Source organism: Lutra lutra, chromosome 8 (genome assembly GCF_902655055.1).
Source record: "Lutra lutra chromosome 8, mLutLut1.2, whole genome shotgun sequence".
In the NCBI taxonomy this organism is placed as follows: domain Eukaryota; kingdom Metazoa; phylum Chordata; class Mammalia; order Carnivora; family Mustelidae; genus Lutra; species Lutra lutra.
Window position 1 is genome coordinate 122,483,788 of NC_062285.1, and position 20,146 is coordinate 122,503,933.

The 20,146-nt window shown below is 38.2% G+C and overlaps 1 protein-coding gene across 19 annotated transcripts in view; it reads right to left on the reverse strand.

The window, feature by feature from the left end:
• Positions 1 to 20,146, reverse strand: part of ANKS1B (ankyrin repeat and sterile alpha motif domain containing 1B) — a 1,143,054-nt gene that overhangs the window by 315,372 nt on the left and 807,536 nt on the right. For all 19 annotated transcript variants that reach the window (XM_047741072.1, XM_047741077.1, XM_047741075.1 and 16 more), the window contains one exon: positions 3,942 to 4,040. In XM_047741072.1, coding sequence (XP_047597028.1) covers positions 3,942 to 4,040 — 99 coding nt within the window. The remainder of the gene's footprint in view (positions 1 to 3,941; positions 4,041 to 20,146) is intronic.

Here is a 20,146-nt window from a genome sequence, read left to right on the forward strand (position 1 = left end):
CTTTAGAAGTTCTGGAAAACTTTTAGACCTAAGAAAAGACAGAGCTGGGGTTGGTGAGGAAAGTGGAAACTGGGAGAAAATGGATAATTGAGCTTTGCTACTAAAGGTCAAGCATTACAAAAGACAGAGGGAAATAATGAGTGGAAGAGAGGAATTAATGTGCTTACTGTTCTAACTATGTCTATGCTTAGAACACATGGAATACATTCCATGTGATTGATGTATCAAATGTACTTGAGAACATGCAGACCTTTGCATTGGTGAATATTTCAATATTAAAAAGGGCATATTACAGAAAAACCATTCTTACCAAAGGAATAAACTTTTGTCTTTGAAATTTGAAACAACAAATACAAATAAAGCATGAAAAACACGTTTTGAAGTGTGCTAACAGATCAAGATTGCATTTAGCAAACCACCTTTTCTCTGTTTAGGAACAATCTTAGGGATTCCAAAACACAATATGTTAATTAAAGGATTTCAGGTAGCAATCATGGAATATTTTTCATGACAGATGAAGAACACAGATATTCTGAAGACTAAAATTGCATAAACAAAACAAAGAGACACTGTGTCCCTTTTGCGGCAGTGCAAAGTTAGAGTGAATGCAAATGAATGTGCTGGCAGTAAAATTACACTATTAACCATCTGAAGATTGGGCTCATTACCTAAGAAGGCAAAGCATCAATTTGAAGCATTATAACATTCTGTTTGTGCTGATGAACACGTGTTTGGATGTTTTTATATATTCTCTACTCATTTGGGTGCATAGTAAGCACTTTCGCTTCAGCCTCTTGATAAAGGCTTAATTTTGTATTGTTTCTGTTATATTGTTTTCTCTAATGGGAATGATATTCTGTCTTAAAAATAAACACTCCATTTATTCTCCAAATAATTCCGAGATCAGGTTCTTCTGTTTCTCATTATCAAATGGCATATACACAATTATGGATATGTCTTAAAATTGAGGCACTTTTTGACTTGAAAAATGTATATTTGAATAACATGAGGAAAATATTCATTCAGTTGCTCATTCTTCCATTCTTTAAATGCGCATGTATTGAGCTAAGCACATTGGGAAATTCAAGGGTGGATCTGACACTGCCTGCCTTCAGGATGTTTCTATGGCAGAAGTGGTAGAATCTTAGTAACTTCAAAACAGGCAGAGCTGGGGCGCCTGGGTGGCTCAGTGGGTTAGGCCTCTGCCTTCGGCTCAGGTCATGATCCCAGTGTCCTGGGATCGAGCCCCGCATCGGGCTCTCTGCTCCGCGGGGAGCCTGCCTCCACCTCTCTCTCTCTGCCTGCTTCTCTGCCTACTTGTGATCTCTGTCTGTCAAATAAATAAATAAAATCTTAAAAAAAAAAAACAGGCAGAGCTATCAAACCTCAGAGAAAAGAAAACAGCGGTGTATTACTGCCTTCTACAAACATTTCTGACCACCTATGATGTGACTGCCTCTGCTCTAGAGGCTGGGTATATAGAAGGGAACAAGATAGTCAAGGTCCCTGAGCTTGTGGACTCTGCATCTTGGGGGAGAGATGAATAAGGAAAAAACAAACACATAAATACTATAACTTAAGGTAGCCAGAAGTGCCATGGAGAAACTAAAATGGGGTAATATGAAGGACAGTGATGGTATGTGAGGAGTATGACTTTGAGGTCATCAAGGCCTCTGTGAGGAGATGGCAACTGAGTAGAGATTTGATGATATATGGGAGCAAGTGTATGAAAATCTGAATAAAAGTCTTTTTACTAGGCAAAAAGACCAGTATGGAAAGGGCTTGAGGCAAAAATGAGCTTGGTATATTCTGGAACAAAAAGAAACCACATAACTAGAGTTTAGGAAAATGGGAGAGTGAGAGATGAGGCCATAGAGGTGGGAAGGGGCCAGATCCTATTGACTTCTGTAGGCTGGGATAAAGATTTTATTCTAAGTGAGAAGGACATTCACTGGAGATTTTAAACAGGGTGTGCCATGATCTGATTTACATTTGAGAAGGATCATTCTGGATGCTGTGTGGAAATTCAGATATAGAGCGATAAGAAAGGTAACTAGGACAGAGATTAGGTATCTGTGAATTATCCAAGCTAGAGAGAACCAATGAGAAATTGACTCCAGTAGTCCAACCTACAGATGATAGATAGAACTTACCCTGGCAGTCCACTTAATGGTGGTTGGTTTGGGCTAGGGTGATAATTACCAAGGTGAAAGAAGTGGTTCCATTTTAGGGAAAGTTTCACAAAGGAAGTGATGTGGAACCATTTGAGCTTAACTTGACAGGCAGCCTTATGACAAGAGGGTAGTCACTTATTGATTTGAGTGCCTACCATGGGCTGCACATTGGGCTCAGTGTTGGGGGTATAGCAGTATAAAAGTCCTCGCAGAGAATGAGGAGCAAACTAGCTGAAGAAGCAATATTTTAAGATACAAAAGTAGTGAGGTGAACAATACACTTGTAAGAATTACTTCTGGAATTAGTTCTAAGACTGCTTTATTCTTTTCCTTTTACTGTAGAAAATTGTATGATCAAACTCCTTTGTATGCGTAACTCTCCTTGAATTTGCAAAAGTGTTAAGGTTCTATCAGTAGACACTCAGTTCACTGTCAGTTGGCAAATTTCATCAGATCACTTCCTTAGAAACAGTGGTTAATATTTATCTTTCTCCTACTGAGAAGAAATTACAGCCTCATTAGGAAGGAAAAGAGCAAAGGAGAGTACAAAATATATGGTAAGTTCATACATCTAGGTGCAAGTCTAACTTTTCATCTGCTTTCAGTCTTGCCCCCTGAATCTTTTCCCAGCTGGTTGACCCTACTTCAACTTTCCCTCCTTCTCATGCCTAATTGTATACTGCCTCCAAAATTGACTGCCTAAAGCAGTCCAGTCATGTCTGTTCCTCAGAGCCTACAGAACAAATTTCAAATTCTTTAGCCTGACACAGACTGACCCAATCTACTTTTTCTGCTTTATCTCTGGCTGCACTCTCTGTTCTCTAATTGTTTTAATCACACTGGATTTTTTTTTCTTTAAAAAAAAAATTATTTAAAAAACTATGGGTTTTTTTTTTTTAACCATAACACAAAATTTACCACCTTAACCTTTTTTAAGTGTACAATTTGGTGGCAATGATTGAGGACATTCACACTGTTGTGCAAATCCCATTGCATTTTAAATCACATAGTGTCACTATTCCCTTAATACTTTTGGCAATTTATATTTATATTTATATGATTTCTGCTGATCCCTAAAATGCTTTCCTTTTCCTTATCAGTTAAAGTCCTACACATCTTAAAGACCAGTGCTTAGATCCTACCTCTTCCTTTAGGTTCCTATGAAACCTTATCTGGAAACAGAAGGTCAACTCTGTTGCTAGGTAACATAGGGCTTACAGTTAAAATGATATGTTGGCTTGCAAATTGCATCTAGACTGAGAGGATTTATACATGAACTATAAATACCTGATGGGGATTTGATACTTTGGTTTTCCTTGAGTGATGACTCATAATTAGGCAGACCTCTTGCCCCTAAAGGCAAAGACTATGGAGTATACAAGAGATAGAGCCTCTCATGGGGCATGAGCTTTTAATTCAGGAACATTCCCACACCCACCAAATATTGATCCTGTCCTCTGGTACCTGAGCTGTCACCTGAGGGGCCTGGACTGATGTTTGTACCAGTATAAGGACTTGCACTGAAGAGAAGCCCTGAAGGTGCCCTGCTGGTCAGTGGTGTTACCTGTATGACATTCTTGTCATCCACCTAAAGTCAAGTTTGGCCCACAGTGGTCTTGTGAGTCTGATTGCTTCATTGGACCTACAAAGAACTGTTTTTGGGAGTTGCATCAATATGTAGAGATGTTGTCCTAAGTACCAATAGCCCTTTCATATCTGGACTGAAGACTCCTGTACATAGGGCCAGGCCAAGAAAGCATTGCTTACCTTTGGAAGGAGCTGGATTGCCTGTAGAATTCTTTGTCTGTGCCCAGAATTAAGGATTCCAATTTCCAACAAATCCTGATCTTCCATAACATTGCTTCCCTGAAACAAACCCAGAAATGTTAAAATCAGGTATTTTTACTGTGGGTAAATAATGATTTATTAAAGCAGAGAAAAATAACTAACAAGTGAGCTGATTTTTACAAACAAAAACAGTCATTCTTCTGTGAGGGTGAGGGCAAGTACGAGGTCACCTATGTGACTGAGTTGAAGGTCCTAGGAAAGCTTCCTTCCTCTCAGAAGTGCTGTCATGGCTCACTATTTATGATTGGGTTATCTGCATTGGGGAGTCATTCCTGTATTCTAAAACTCCATTCCCCTAAAAATGTAAATGCTTCTGAGAAGAGTTTCCATTCAGGATCTTCAGTGACCTACCTATATGTTGACATGAATGAATTGGTTTTTAGTCTTCCCCTGAAAACAGATTGTGAAAGGAGGACTGACCAAAAAATTGAAATATACTAGGCTGGTTAAAAGTGGGAATTAATAATTAATCTTAAAATACTGAATGCCAGACATCTGATCAAGATATGGGGATACAACAATGAATAATTTGCAGGTCCCTGCCCACAACTGTCTTTATTCTTTCCAGTCCAGGGATGTAAAACAGATTTTCAAAGGCAGGTAGAAGGCTGTGAATGTGCTATGATGGTGACACATGCTTGAGAACCCCAAGGGGATCTGGGGTGTGTTTTCCACAGAAGTGATGTATGATCAGATATCTGAGGCATGGTTAGGACTTAGCACTCAACAGAGCAGGACACAGGGAAATGACATACACTGTCCCATGGGTGAAAAACAACATAGCATATTCGGAAGCACTGGATTCTTGGATGAGTTGGAGAGAGGAACAAAAGTTAAGGCTGGCAAGGTAAGCCAAAGCCTGACTATATGTACATTGTATGCCAGCCTGAGGAATTCAGACTTCATCCTGACCATAACAAGGAGCCATGGACAGATTTTTGTTTTTAAGTTTTATTTATTTATTTGTCAGAGAGAGATCACAAGCAGGCAGAGTGGCAGGCAGAAGCAGAGAGGAAAAGCAGGCTCCTCGCTGAGCAAGGAGGCCAATGCGGAACTCGATCCCAGGACCCTGGGATCATGATCTGAGCCAAAGGCAGCTGCTTAACCAACTGAGCCATCCAGACATCCCCATGGACAGATTTTTAAGAACAGGAATTACATATGAGATTCCAAATTTAGAAAGATCAGTTTAGTTTAGTTTTAGGGCAATTCAGTGGCTGGAGCTCAGTTTCTTTACCTGTACGATGACAAAGTTGAGACATACAATCTCCAAGAACCAGTCTAATCCTGAAATTCTTTGATTTCAATGACTTTTTTAATGCCTCTGACTAATAGTCTAATACAGAAACTTATAGGGGCGCCTGGGTGGCTCAGTGGGTTAAGCCTCTGCCTTTGGCTCAGGTCATGATCTCAGGGTCCTGGGATCGAGCCCCACATCAGGCTCTCTGCTCGGCAGGGAGCCTGCTTCTCCCTCTCTCTCTCTGCCTGCCTCTCTGCCTACTTGTGATCTCTCTCTGTCAAATAAATAAATAAAATCTTAAAAAAAAAGAAATATAGATTGCTTATTTTGTTTCTAAATTTTAGTCTTTTGTAGCCTGTAAGCTAGCGTTTCCCTTTAAATTGAGGGGTCTATAAGGAAGTTCAAAATTTGAAGCATTCCTTTTCCTGGACAAATGAAACTATCTTATTAATGTATAACAAAAACATTTATAAGTAGAAATTACAGAACACATCTTTATGGAGAGCAGTGGGTACCAACAGATATTTAAAGCAAACGAGAATGAATTTGAAAGGGCAATTCTGGGAGCATGGAGACCATTAGGAGTTAGTACAGTTGTTGTAGAGACAATGTGGGCTTAGACTGAGGTAGTGGTGGTCATGGGAAATAGAAAGACACGACTGGGTTCGAAACTATCAAGAAGTTTGACTCAGCGACTGAATATGTGGAATGATGGAGAAATGCAGAATACACAGTAGTTCCGGGCTTGGGCAATGGGGGTGAATCATGATGCCTTTCCTGAGGTAATAAAGGAGGATGGGCCAGTCTTGTGTGGTACAGAGTGAGATTAGTATCTTTCCCTGTATAGGGACAGAATAGACGAATTTGAACAATTTAATATCAGACTGCATTATAAATGGGTAATTGATTGCTCTTAGAAAGATTAAAGCCATAAGAATGGTACCATAGCTAGAGATTTAAAATGGGCATTCACTGGACAAAAACATTCCACCTACTCATGGTATCCTTCCTATGTTTAAGCTACCCTGGCCTTCTCAGAGGAGGCAGAACGATCCAGGTATATAGCAGCATGATAATGAAAAGCCTAATGAAAAACAAATAAAGCCAGTGTTGGCAAAATGCCACAGGAAACATTGCTCTCAAGAAATTACTCTGTGCACACAGTAGAGCATGGCTAAGAATATAAATGGCTTCATTTTGAGAAAGCATTATTATTTTCAGAAATGGACCAGTATGTCATGAGTAGGATATATGATACTATTCTGTATTTGACTTTTAGTCTTTAAAGGGTTTCCAAAAGGAGTTAGAAGGATCTTAAAAAATAAAAACAGAACAAACAAACAAGAAACAGAAAACTTTGTCTATGTGCTAGACCATTATCAGCTTTTCCATGGCCTAAATTAGTAACCCACAACATCAGCTCACACACATTCCTTGGGGTGTCTGTGCTTGTCTTCTGTCAGTGTCTTCTGCTTCAGTAATTATAGATACCTACTATCTACAGGTAATCCTGAAAATTTGAATACTGAAATTATTTGAAGGATTAAATCCTTAAAAAACCACTGTTCTTCTAAACTACCAACATACCATCTTCCCTACCTTCAGTATGAGGAACCTTTTTGAAAAATTGTAGGGAAGTTAGACATCTTCTCTTTGGGTCAAATTTCCTAGCATATGGAATAATTACCAAACACTCTTGAAAAATGAGTGAAAATTTGGGAAGCACAGTGCAAATGGTGAGAATGTGCCCAAGGGGAAATGGTACTAATTGTGGAAATGTAAAGAAAAGGATTCTCTGTCCCCAATGAGGCATGCTGTTGGAAATTTTCTATTTTCTCTCTTACTGCAATATATAGAGATACCAAAAATATCCTGGTGCATCATCTAGCCAGTCTTTTTTTGAAACACCACCAGGCTTGGAGTCTAAAGATCTGGGTCCGAATCTTGTTTGGGTAAACTTAGCTAAGTCATATATTATTTCTAGGTCTCATGGTCCTCACCCGTAAAATGCAGTTCAATGAATACACATTCAGTTCTAAAATGCTATCATTTCAGTCATTTCTAACTTTCAATTAGTAGCCTTATATGTAAATATAGATTGTATAGTTTGAAGTTACATTTACATTGCAATGACATTTTAGTGTTTCGGAGCTTGCAACCTAAAGTTAGCTTTAAGAAGTATGGTTGACCCTTGAACAACATGGGTTTGAACTGTGTGGGTCCACTTAAACTTTTTTTTTTTTTCCAATAAATACAGTACAGTACTGCAAATCTACTTTCTCTTCTTTATGACTTTCTTAGTAACATTTTCTTTTCTCTAGTTTACTTCATTGTAAGAATACAGCATATAATATTTGTAATTTACAAAATATGTGTTAATCGACTGTTGGTTATTACAAAGGCTTCCTGTCCACAGTGGGCTATTAGTAGTTTAATTTTGGGGGAGACAAAAGTTATGTGCAGATATTTGGCTGCGGCAGGGCAGTGGGGGTACGGCAGGGGGCGGGTGGCCAGCACTCTAAACCCCTGCATTATTCAAGGATCGACTGTAATTATAGAGAAATACAAGAATGCACTTTTTGGGGGGACAAATTAATCTCAGTATTAAGTAGGAACTTATAACATTTATTAGTAAGAGAAATGACAGAATACTGTCAGTCTGTAATATCAAGGCTTCTTACAGCTTTTCAGGAAAGAATCAAATGTCTCAAATCTTACAACTAAACATTTCATTTGCACTTGGGTAACAGATGTGCCATCAAAGACAATAAACATTTCCATTCTTCCTGGGGAGCTGGAATTTATTCTGATGTTATGACTTGCCTTCACGAAATGTTAGAAAAATCACAGCTTATCTTTTTTTTACCCCCCTCAGTAATAGCTGAATGTAAACTCTGGCTTTCTCTCTCCTTCCTTTTTTACATGACTGCCAGATCAAAGGTTTTTGGAGTAGAGCTCCATGATGTGTGTCTTTTGCTTAATCAACTACTACACTGTACTGTCTACCCCCTCATCCCTAGTATGCATGCTGTGTCTACTTCCTATCTCCCATTTACTCCTCAACCCACCACAATAAGCTTTTACCCCATAGAGTTTCTCTGCCAAATGTTAAGAAAGATGTCTCAATTGCCATATCTAGTTGATTATTTTCAAACCAGATTTCAAAAATGTGTTGGCCACATGTGGCTGGTGGCTACAGTACTGGACAACACAGAGAAGATTTCTGTCATCAGAGAAAATTTTGTTAGACAGTGCTTCTCCATAATTAAAGACTTTGAAACTGTAGTTGAATCACATAGGGAAAAAAATGGGGACTGATAGGGAATCAGAACAGGGAGTCAGAAATACTCATGAGTCATCCTCAGGAATAATTGATGTGCTTCTTTTTTTTTTTTTTTTTAAAAGATTTTATTTATTTATTTGACAGAGAGAGATCACAAGTAGACGGAGAGGAAGGCAGAGAGAGAGAGAGAGGGAAGCAGGCTTCTTGCTGAGCAGAGAGCCCGATGTGGGACTCGATCCCAGGACCCTGAGATCATGACCTGAGCCGAAGGCAGCGGCTTAACCCACTGAGCCACCCAGGCGCCCCAATTGATGTGCTTCTTAGTCAAAGTTCATGAACATAAAATTGAGGATATTTAGCAAATTTTCTTCTAATTTTTCAGTCATTAAAACAAATTAGTAGCGGTTCTATTTTCATTAGTGTTTCTATGGGACTAGAAATCTATGCTATCAAAATGACAAATCAAATCAAGGAGTAATTTCTTATTTTCTTAGCACACTACCAGGCACATTGCACAAGGCACTTAGGGAATAATAATCAGCAGATAAAGTTGCTTAGTTAATGACTTACTAGAAGGATCAAAGGCCCAAGACAGTGTTTTTTAGAATAGCTGTTCTTTTACTGACAAGAAATATCTAATCCAGGGGGTCTTTATTGCTTTCTTAAATCATGGAATGGGGAAAAAAATAACATATTTTATGCTCTGAGAGCTGAAACTGAAGTTTCTCTGACCCTAGGGAGAATATTTTGTATTACTGGATTTTTTTTTTCAGCTGAGATAAACTAAGAAGTTGACTAAATAGAATCAAAAGTAGTATTTTGTTCTTAATGCTCTATGAGAAATATAATAGCTACTTATTGAATTTTTCTCTCAAATATATTTAAACTGATCTTCTCTGATCTGATCACTGATCTGATCACTTCTGTCTCTCAGAACTCCAGCTTGAAAAGTCCTCTTATTTTCATAACCTCAATTCCATATCATATTCATTCAGCAAATGTTCCTTCATGTTGCATATTATATGTAATAAATCCCTACAGACTAGGGAAACATATTTAAGGACCACAGGGAACTTGTTTATTTTTAATATAACCTTAAGCTGGATGTTATTTATTCTCTCTCTTCAGTCCAAGACTGAAAAAATTGATAGGATTCTGTCAATTTGGGGAACAAATTTTTTTTTGCTCTATAATTAACTAAACTAGATTCTTCTCCACAATTTGTGTGGCCTGAAATATTTAAAATAGAATATTTGTATAATAGAATGATAGCAAGATCTTGCAAACTCACACACAGAGAAACACATATTTTGGGTTATTTTTAATATTTTTACAGCATAAATGATGTGGTGGCATAAAACTATATATAATGTTCGTGGAATAACATACCTCTTAGCTTTTATAAAGGCTTTGACTCAATTTGATATCAACCTACAAGTAAACCGAATGCCAGTCTTTTCTGCATGATTAGGATGGTAACTATTGGGATAAGTCCCAGATTTATAATTCCCCTGTCAGTGTTGGAAAGCTTTATTTTGTTTATCAGATGGAAACATGGGTTACCGTAAGTAATCAGATAATGGATAATGTGCTTCTTCCAATTTTACTTTATTTTTTACAATTAAAAAAAAATTTGTGTGTGTGTTTCTTCCAATTTTAATTCCCTCTCTTGCATGAATGAAATAACTGTATACTTTTTTTACCCCTCTACCTTAGCCTTCATTTGAAAATGTTCTGTCTACCGCAGTGGAATTTCTTGTTCACGGCTTAACTAGATTTTCACATTCTTAGCTTACGAAGAGAGTTTCTTAGAGTCTCTAGATCACATGGATCATTGATTCAAATAAATGTCAGATTATTGAGCAATAAGTTAGAGAGCATCTTATATATGTATCTATTTTAATAAATATGCTATATCTTAGAATTATTTTTTAAGATTAGTATTTATAACTAACATGATTGTAATGAGTTTTATACTACCAGTTTTCCCCTCTTTATTTTTCACTTCTATTTCCCCTTTGAAACATCTGTTCCAAAGCTATGGAGAGAGAGAGAGGGAGGGAATTTAAGTAATCAGGTATTTATTTGTCAAAGTATTGAGCAATGTTTGATGATTTTGTAAGTTACAATTCTAATTCATTTGAGTGTGTTCATGTGTTCATGTAGATTTTAGAATTATGTATAAGACTTCAAAGTCATTTATACAGTAATTTGTTCTATCTTGGTCAAATGTTTCACAGATGCAAGAGGAAGCCTATTCTTTTTTAAGGATGTTAATCCACCAGTCCTATGAGAAGGAATGAGATTGTGAACAAAACTTATTTCTACATTCTTACTTTTTTCCGGATACATGCATATGAAAATATGAAGCTTATGAACACCTACTGTCTTCTTTAAATTTTCACACCAATAGCAGTTGATGTAAGCATAAAGCAAATTACACACTTACTGAATTCTTATTATGTGTCAGGCCCTGTTTTGTTCTGTTTTATTTATTTATTTATTTGAAGATTTTTATTTATTTATTTGAGAGAAAGTGAGAGTGAGCGGGAAAAACAGACTCACTGTTGAGCGGGGAGTTTGATGTGGGGCTCTATCTCAGGACCCTGAGATCATGACCTGAGCTGAAGGAAGACGCTTGACCAACTGAGCCACCCAGGTTCCCCAGACAGGCCCTGTTCTAAATGTCTTAGATATATTATCTTATTTAATTCTCACCATAGCTCTCTGAGATAGGTGCTTGTTCCATTAGCTAATAGGAGCCTTTTGCATAACTATTACCCAATACTGCCTCCAGTGGGGTTAGTGTAGGAGAGGAAAGGTTCAGTTTAAAAATGTGACTAGACCTAAACCATTTGCTTTTTGCTTTAGAGCCATATAAATTTCACATTTGAAGGCAAATGTTCCAACATATTTTACATTTGATTTCACAACGTTTGAGCAACAATGAATCTTTCTTTATAGAACAGAATTTGGAAAGCTGTCTGACCTATTCTTCCCTCCTCTGCTCCAGTCCTCTCTGTTCATTGAATCATGGAATCAGGACTGGCAGGGACGTGGTGGGGTTTCTGGTCTAAATGTTCCCTAACTAACCGCAAAGCTTTAACTTCCCTCTTTTGAAGCGTGGTGTCTAGCTGGGTTACACCATTCCCAAAGGGGTAGGGCGGATATTAAATGCTTTAAATGGTCTTTCCCAATAGCGGAATCTGAGCAGGGGGCTGGGGGGATACCTCAGTCCTACTCGTTTAGTTCCCACTGTGCTGCAGACTGTGACAGGAGAGCTATTAGAAGAACATGCCAAAAGTGGAGATGAAAACAGTTAACAGCTGTCCTGTGTCCTTTTCCAATCACAAGCTGTGAAGATGAAAAAAATGTTTTTCCTTGGGTAGGCCATACATAATCTTGGCAGGTATCTGAGTTTTGTTCTTCTATCTAATATGCTGAACATTCCCCAGTGCCTCATAAGGGAAAAATGAGCAGCAATTATATTAGTTTGGACACCCTGCTCTTAAAAGAAGAGGAACATGGCACCTTCGTATTTACAACAGGCTCTTGCAAGTGATCTCTCACTGATACAGAATTCTGAAAGAAAGCTCCTCTCTGGAGAAACAAAGAGAATTTGCTACCAAGTATAACCAACACATCCACACACTAGGAAGTAGAAAAAGCACCTAAAATGAGTAGTGTTAACTACCAGCCATTGAGGACTCACTGAGTACCAGGTACTTTGTCCACCTTATTTAGAAACCTTACTACCCATTATAACAAAGGAGGCAATACCTTCATGTCACAGACAAGGAAACTAAGTCCCAGAGCTGTGAAACCATCTAGCAACTTCACACAGTTAAAATACAATGGATCTGGGATCAACGTTTTACTCTTTGAGACTGTGACACTCATGTTTCCTTTGCTACAGGAAAGGAACCAAACGTTCAGTAGAGGACATTTTCTAGATGGAGATTCCAGTCAGAGGATGTGTAATACTGCCAAGAAGTAACTCCTGTGATGCTATTTTCACCATAGCTTCACATATATATTGACAGACCACTGGGAGTGACTGCCATGGTTTCTCCAACACATTTTATTTCAAATAAATTATTTACCTTCTGAAAGGTTAAGTAGTTAGTTCTTCCAACTGTCTTAACATAATCTAGAGCCAAGCATGCTAATCTAAGTGACAGAGTCTGGCTAAAGCACCAACTAAGTTCTCATGCTCTGAGCCAGGACTGTGCTGGGAGGTGGAAAATAACAGCATGGCATCAACTTGGCACTTCTCAGCTCTTCTGTAGAGCCTTGTCAAACTATCTTTTCTGGTCAACTGAGAAAGGCCATGTTGAATTTCTTTTCTTTATGTCTCTTTCAAAGCCAGGTTGTCTGAAAATTATCTAATAAGGTAGAAAATGCCTGGGAATGTATTAAGGACATTTGTGTTCCTAACTTAACCTATTCTGAATCCAGAGAAAAGAGTCAGTTGCAGTCTCCTGAGAAGACTATCCAGGCTGAAGGAGGCTGTCACAGTGAAGGTGGATAATTTGGTCCTGTGAGAATTGGAAGACTGGTCATAAAGGCAACTCATTAACCATCAAAGAGATGGTTGTCCTCAAGGAGTTGATATCTACAGATTTAAGGATGATGAGGTTACCTGATACTGAACTATATTCAGAAAATGTCAAATGAGCATAGGAGGAAAGGAACAAGGAGGAAGAGAAAGCAGGGAGGGAGAGAATGAGAAAGATAAAGTATTGCTCATTAAGGGTGAAGGTGGTAGTGAGGAAAGTAGGGTTGCCAGATAAAACACAGAAATTCCAATTTACATAGGATTGTATATTTTTATTTGGTTAATCTGGCAGCCTTACAGAAGAGGCTATTGAACACTGGAAATGAGCTAGCAGAGTCCAATCCACAATCAGAGCTACCACAGAGATAGGATTTGCCACTAATTCATTTATTCAACATATATTTGTTCATCTAATATTTTGTGAGCACTTACTATGTACCAGGCACTAGGCTGGGTTCTGAGACACACTGAGAACAGAACAGACAAGGTCCCTCTGCTTTTAGAGTTTATAGTCTAGTGGGGAAAACAGGAAAATAACAAAACAAAAAACTATGCAAGTAATTATTATTTAGCAAAGTTTTATATAGGCCAAGAAATATTAAGGGCTTTATTTTGTTTATTGCTTACAAAAACCCCTGAGGTTGGTACAGTTATTACCCTTATTTACAAATAAAGAATTGAAAACACAGAGAAGCTAATAATTGCTCAAGTTCACATGTCTAGTAAAAATTGCTCTAAGGAAAATTAATACAGTGCTGTGGTAAAAAAAAATAATTACAAAGGAGATTTATGCTAGAAGGAATGGTCAGGAAAGTCTCTCTGAGGAAGTGACATGTAAACTGAGATAATGAGGGATTAAAAGGAGCAACCAAAACACAAGAAGAGCCATCAGAAGGGCATTGTAGAAGGAACAGCAGGTGCAAAGGCACTGAGGTGGGAAAAAAGCCAGGTAAATTCTAGGAATAGACTGAAGGCTAAAAAGACTAAATATAGTGATTGAGGGGAAAAAGGACAATGGAGGGGAAACAGGGAAGATAGTGGAGATCCTGATAATGGCTCTGATTTTATTCTAAGTGCAATTGAAAACAATGAAGGACATAAACTGACATATTTTTTACTATACTCTGGCTATGGTGTGAAGAAGGGATGGAGGAATTGGGTTCATGAAACCTGAGCTCAACAATCTGAGTTGAAATGATAGCCTGGAGACCCTGAAATCTGAGGAAAATGGGATGAAATATGACCTGTTGGAGAACCACAGGAATTGACCTCACTGGAGAGTCAAATTTCCAAGCTAAATATAATCTTTCATTTGAATCAAAAAGAAAATCCAGATGACAAAGACAGAAGTCAAAATGGTCTTTGGTATAGTATCTAAATTGATACAACTGTGGATAGAGATTGAATACTACCTGTTAAAATGTAAACACCCATACTCCATGGACTCACCATTTCTATTTCTAAGTTGCAGACATAGTTGTTAGGCTGATCTCCTTCTCCCTTGCTATCTTCTACCATGCAGGCTGGAGAAATCAAATGTTTCAACTTCCCTTGAAGCTATGGGTGGACATGTGACAAAATTTGCCCACTGGGGAACTTCTGGAAAAACTTTTCTTTTCTGACTAAAAGGGAGAAATTCACCTGGTATCCTTGTATGTCCGTAAGAAAGTGGCTGTGGATTTCCCCCTGATGAGTGTGGTCAATTGTTCATATAAAGTGGCAGAGATGGGTTCACAGTTAGTTAACCAGCAAAAACAAATAACGCTATTGGACATCTGTAAGCAGGCAAGCATGAGTTGTGGAAGAGTTAGTCCCTAGATAAGAAATGTTATTTAAAGCTGTCTCTGTGTTTTGCATACAAGTGGCTCTGGCCAGTGCTGATCTGTTGTGAGGGAAAATAATGACAAGGATGTGGACTATGGCATGTAATAGAGGTCATAACTGAGACAGTAGGGTATTAAAAATTTACCTTAGACAGACGTGGGTGTGATAACCACAAAGAAGTGTGGAGAAGGATATTAGGAAGAATGAAAATTATCATAACAAAATTGGGAGGGTGTGTGTGTATCCATCTACAGATTCTGTTTGTTCTAATTTTTACTTAAAATTATGCAATCTCACAGAAATAATTACTTGAAGGAATTTGTTTCCTATGGATTTGGTTTCTGTTCACATTTGCTGGATGTGAAGTTACCAAAATGTTTATGGGGTTGACAGATTTTAAATCTGGGAGTGGCTTTTAGCTTCTAATTGAAGACAACAGGCATCCAGAGATTGTGGAGTCATAGTAGTTCTAAAGGAAGCACATTTTTCCATAAATCTGAGTTTTTATGGGAAAGGATTTTTACACTTAAAACTTGAACACATTATAATCTTAACAGAACAGAAACAGTGAGAACATTTGGGGGGTTTGTTAGGTTGGCCTGAGCATGTGACTTTTCCCTGAACTCTCGAGATGCCAAAGGTTGTGGTTAGGTCCTTGGTAACTTGGAATATATTTGGTGGACAGTGAATGGTGATTGCCCTATTGAAACCATTAACCAGAATATTCCTGACTTTTCTCCACATTTATTTTTGGTTTTCGTTTTGGTCTTGAAGACATTGTTCTTGAAATGTCTTCAGTAGAAAACATTTTATTCCCCATGAAAACTTTGTTTTTGCTTGCTTTATATAAAAAAATGTGGTGTTAGGAAAACTCACTGTATGTTTGTGTCCCCCTCATCCCCCAAATTCATATGCTGAAACCTAATTCCCAATGTGATGATATTTGGAAGCAGGGCCTTTGGGAAGTGATTGGGTGTTGAGGGTAGAGCCCTCTTGGATGGAATTAATGCTGTACAAAAAAGGCTTCAGAGAGCACCCTTGCTCCTTCTGTCATGTGAGGACACAGATGAGAAACGATGGCCATCCACGAACTAGGAGGTGGGCCCCTATCCATCACCAAATCTGCTGGTGCTTTGATCTTGGACTTGCAGTCTCCAGAACTCTGAGAAATAAATTGCTGCTGTTTATAAGCCAAGCAGTCTATGGTATGTCTATGGACGAAGACATAAAACAACACTGGAATTAAGTATGAGGAGATGGTCACTGTGGTTTAGATAGGCAGGAAGCTGACCCAACCAAAGGGTTAAATAACGCTGAGCAAAATCACAACTCAGAGTTGTTTGGACTGTTGTAGAGTTGTGTAGCTCTACCCTTTGGCCTTAGGTTGAATACAAAGAGAAAAATCTGTGCGAGGCACACATTCTCTGTTCTCTGTTCTCTGTATGGGCATCTATACTATGAAGGATACTCTTTCTTCATTTTCTCCTACCATTTTCTTCACTAAATAAGAACAAGATATAGGAGAAAGGGAGATACCCTTTCTCATGATGAATATTATTAAATGCCCCCTTGTCTAGTTTTTCTAATTAAAGAGAAGTTTTGAGTTTTACCTCCAAAATATTTACTGGTACCAAAACCATCACAAATTCCTTCATATTAATTTGAACATTATTGGAAATGGGCATATCTTATCTAAGTCAAAGCAGATGATAATAGGCCACAGAATCTCTTATTTCTTTCTACTTGGTGTTATATGTCCCATGTTCTTCATTGGATAGCAAAATTCTTGGAAGAAATGATCATGACTTAAGCATCTTTCCATCTTCCCTATTGGCTATATTTTGCTGAACTTTTGAATAAAATAAAAGCTTGAAAGAAAGAATACTAAGTAAAAAACCAGGAACCATAAGTTTATAAAAAATATCCAGTCTAAGGCTCACCAAGTAAGTTTGTAGCAAAAAGGTTGAAAAGTTTGAGCTGAAAATTCTAATATTCAGGATGTCTGATTTTTTTTTTCCTAATTGAAGAAAGGATAAAGATGGAATTTCCGGTACACGATAACACCAAAATGTTCTTAATTTTTTTCAGTTTTGCAAATTCTCATGATTTGATTTTCATCCAGGACTGTCAGTTGAGACATCTGATAATCTAAAAGCATTCAGAGAATTAGGATCCCATATGGCTCAAAAATATTTCCTTTCCGACAGGGTAAAAGAGAACACACTGTGAAAATAATACTGGTATAGTCTTTGGTTTATGTGTAAAAGGAGCACAAATGAATTTAAACCTTTACCGATGGTATAGTATTCATTGTAATGATCATCATGGTCAATTACAGTGAATAAATTAAGATGAATATACAGTTCTCATAAGCATGTTGCATTATGAAAAAGTAGAGATATTTCAAGGCAGTGATAGTAATGTAGTTAGTTTAGTCTTATGGAAACAACATTCAGTGGAAATGAGCACCAAATTAGGAGTCCTGACTTATCATTAATTGTGTAAACCTGGGAGTCTTTCAACTTCCTTGGGACTTTATTTTCTCAGCTGAACAATGAAAAAATTGGACCAGATGTTCCTTTTTAACACAGCATCTGTTCTGGAGGTTCTAGCTGGGAGTAAACCTACTCATCTACTCATATTGTTTGAAGAATATTTCTCCTTGTTTGGGGGAAGTTATTTTCTTTAAATGAATGTTGAGTATTAATATACATGTATATAATGATGAGAGAGGACAGAGACTTGGTTGGGTTCAGCCAACTGCACTCACTGAATTAATAATAACAACAGTAGTAATAATAATAATGACTGGCAACATTTATTAGGTGTTGACTGTGAGCCAGAGACTGCTTTGTCTTCAGAGTCTATGAAATAGATATTATTATTAATACTCCCATTTTACAGATGAGAAAAGTGAAGTTGAGAGATGACTAGAAACTTGACTGAGATCACACAGAAGCTGCTGTGACAACTGAGGTGGCAATAAAGGGAATGATGGGAGCAGATAACCAACCAGATGCCCCCACATCCCATAGTTTCTAGACAAGTGTCTTCCGCATGGATTAGATGCGGGGGGGAGTTTCTCTTTACTAGCCCCATGGTCTGCATCAACTCTTTTTCTCACTATCTCTAGTGAGGAACTGGAGATTAATAAAGAGGATGGAATTTAGAGCTCTGGGGTTCACATCGCGGCTTTGCTTTTTAATAGCTGAGTGACTCTGGGCAAGTAAACTTCCTTTCTTCGTCTGTAAAATGGAGATACCAATGACGCCTACCTTTTAGGGATGTGGTACATAATGTTTATGGAATTGCTTCATAAACTATAAAGTAATATTGCTAAAAATAAAGCATGCCTGCTAGGAACTACTTTTTTTCCCATTTTTTTTTTTTTTGTTAAGAACATAGAGCTGTAAATCTTCTAGTTTCATGTTGTTTTTGCCAGAAATAGTCTATTCTGAAAGAGGCAGCTTGTGTGGTGGGAAAAAAAATGTAGGTTTTATTCCTAGCTCTGCCATTTACTTAGCTTTTTGGCCATGGGCAAGTCGCCTAATTGGGTATCCCACAGGGCCCCAGGCTTAGAAGGGCCCTGTGCTTAGAGTTTTAATGCTCTGTGGTTGCTGTCTTGAAATTCTTCAGCATTTTTTCTTTGACTTTGTATTTTGTAACTGAAGATTGACGGGACAATGGAGTATGTGTTGGGTTTCTCACACGACTCAGAGATGGGTTCTACTGAAAAGCTCTTCACCGCTTCCTAGGCTCACTGGCCCTGGGCCCTGCTTGGCCCCCCTCTCTACTTGGTCCTAAAACTGCTGCTGTCCCACTCTCTACCTCCATCAGAGTTGTAGACACTGGCACAGGACAGGTTGGGATTAGGCATTCATACTCTTTGGCACCTCAGGGTGTGGTATGTTTTCCCTTACTCCCCGACAGGCTGGAAGTACCATGGCATGTCTGGTGGCCAGTGAACCAAAGTTTACCCTTTATCCAGGTACCAAGAATGTCCTGACACAGAGATTTAAAAATCACTGGAGGTCCACTGTCACCCATAGGTTCAAATGATGGGCCCCTAGGAAAGGGAGATGCCTATCTTGATTTCCTCAGACCCTGCCCAGTTCCAGGAGCTGGGCATTGGAAGGCAAGCTCAGCAGATAATAGGCTTTGCAGTGAGGCACTGTGTTTGCATTAGGAGGCAGGGTCCTAGGTGCCTGTGAGGGTCTGCATTCCCTGCAAGTATCCTGTGCCTGGGAGCACTCCCTTGCCTGGAAACCTTCTTTCCTTCCAACCTTCAGCCTTCCTCATTTTGGTTTGTATTTGTCTCTTTTGGCCAACTCATGGTACCCTTTGGATTAAAGCTATGAAATAGAAATTGTGTGATTTTGGTTATTCTACATACAAATTAAATATTTTGATATTTGTGTTTAAAATTGGCATTACAGGTGCCTGGGTGGCTCAGTTGGTTAAACAACTGCCTTTGGCTCAGGTCATGATCCCAGGGTCCTGGGATCAAGTCCCATATTGGGCTTCTGCTGCTCAGTGGGGAGACTGTTTCTCCCTCTCCCTCTGCCTGCCACTCCCCCAGTTTGTGCTCTCTGTCAAATAAATAAATAAAATTCTAAAATAAAAATAAAAATATAATTGACATTGCACAATATAAAAACAAATGGCAAAATTCATGCTAAGAAAAAAAATCTTAATTTTTTTTACTCAGAATACTAAATAGTAAATTAAAAAACACCATAGCAATTTTGGAAAAACACAAGGAAGAAAGAAAAAAGTCTTTATGTAATTTTGATGGCACTTTTACTCCCGCTTTTTTAATGAGGTGTCCTACATTTTCATTTTGCATTGGGTCCCACATGCTCCTAGTGTGTAAGTTTTGCATAATCACCTGGTCCCTGCATCACTCCACAGGTACATCTGGAGTGTCTGTAAGCTCAAGTTAGGAAGCATGGCTGGACTGACCCATGAACAGCTTATTCTCTATCCAGTTATCTGTGGCCTTATCTTTACCTTTCTAAGAAGGGGGACCATCCCCTTCGAAACTATGGAGGTCATTTAACCTTACGAAGGATGATGTTTCACTAGACATTAACTAGATACAATTTCCATTTGTAGTTTTAGAGATTGTCTTAGAATTATGAAAATAATTGTAATTTGCCTGGTCTTCTGGGGTTATTCATTCATTCATTCATTCACTTATTCCCTCATTCTCACATTTA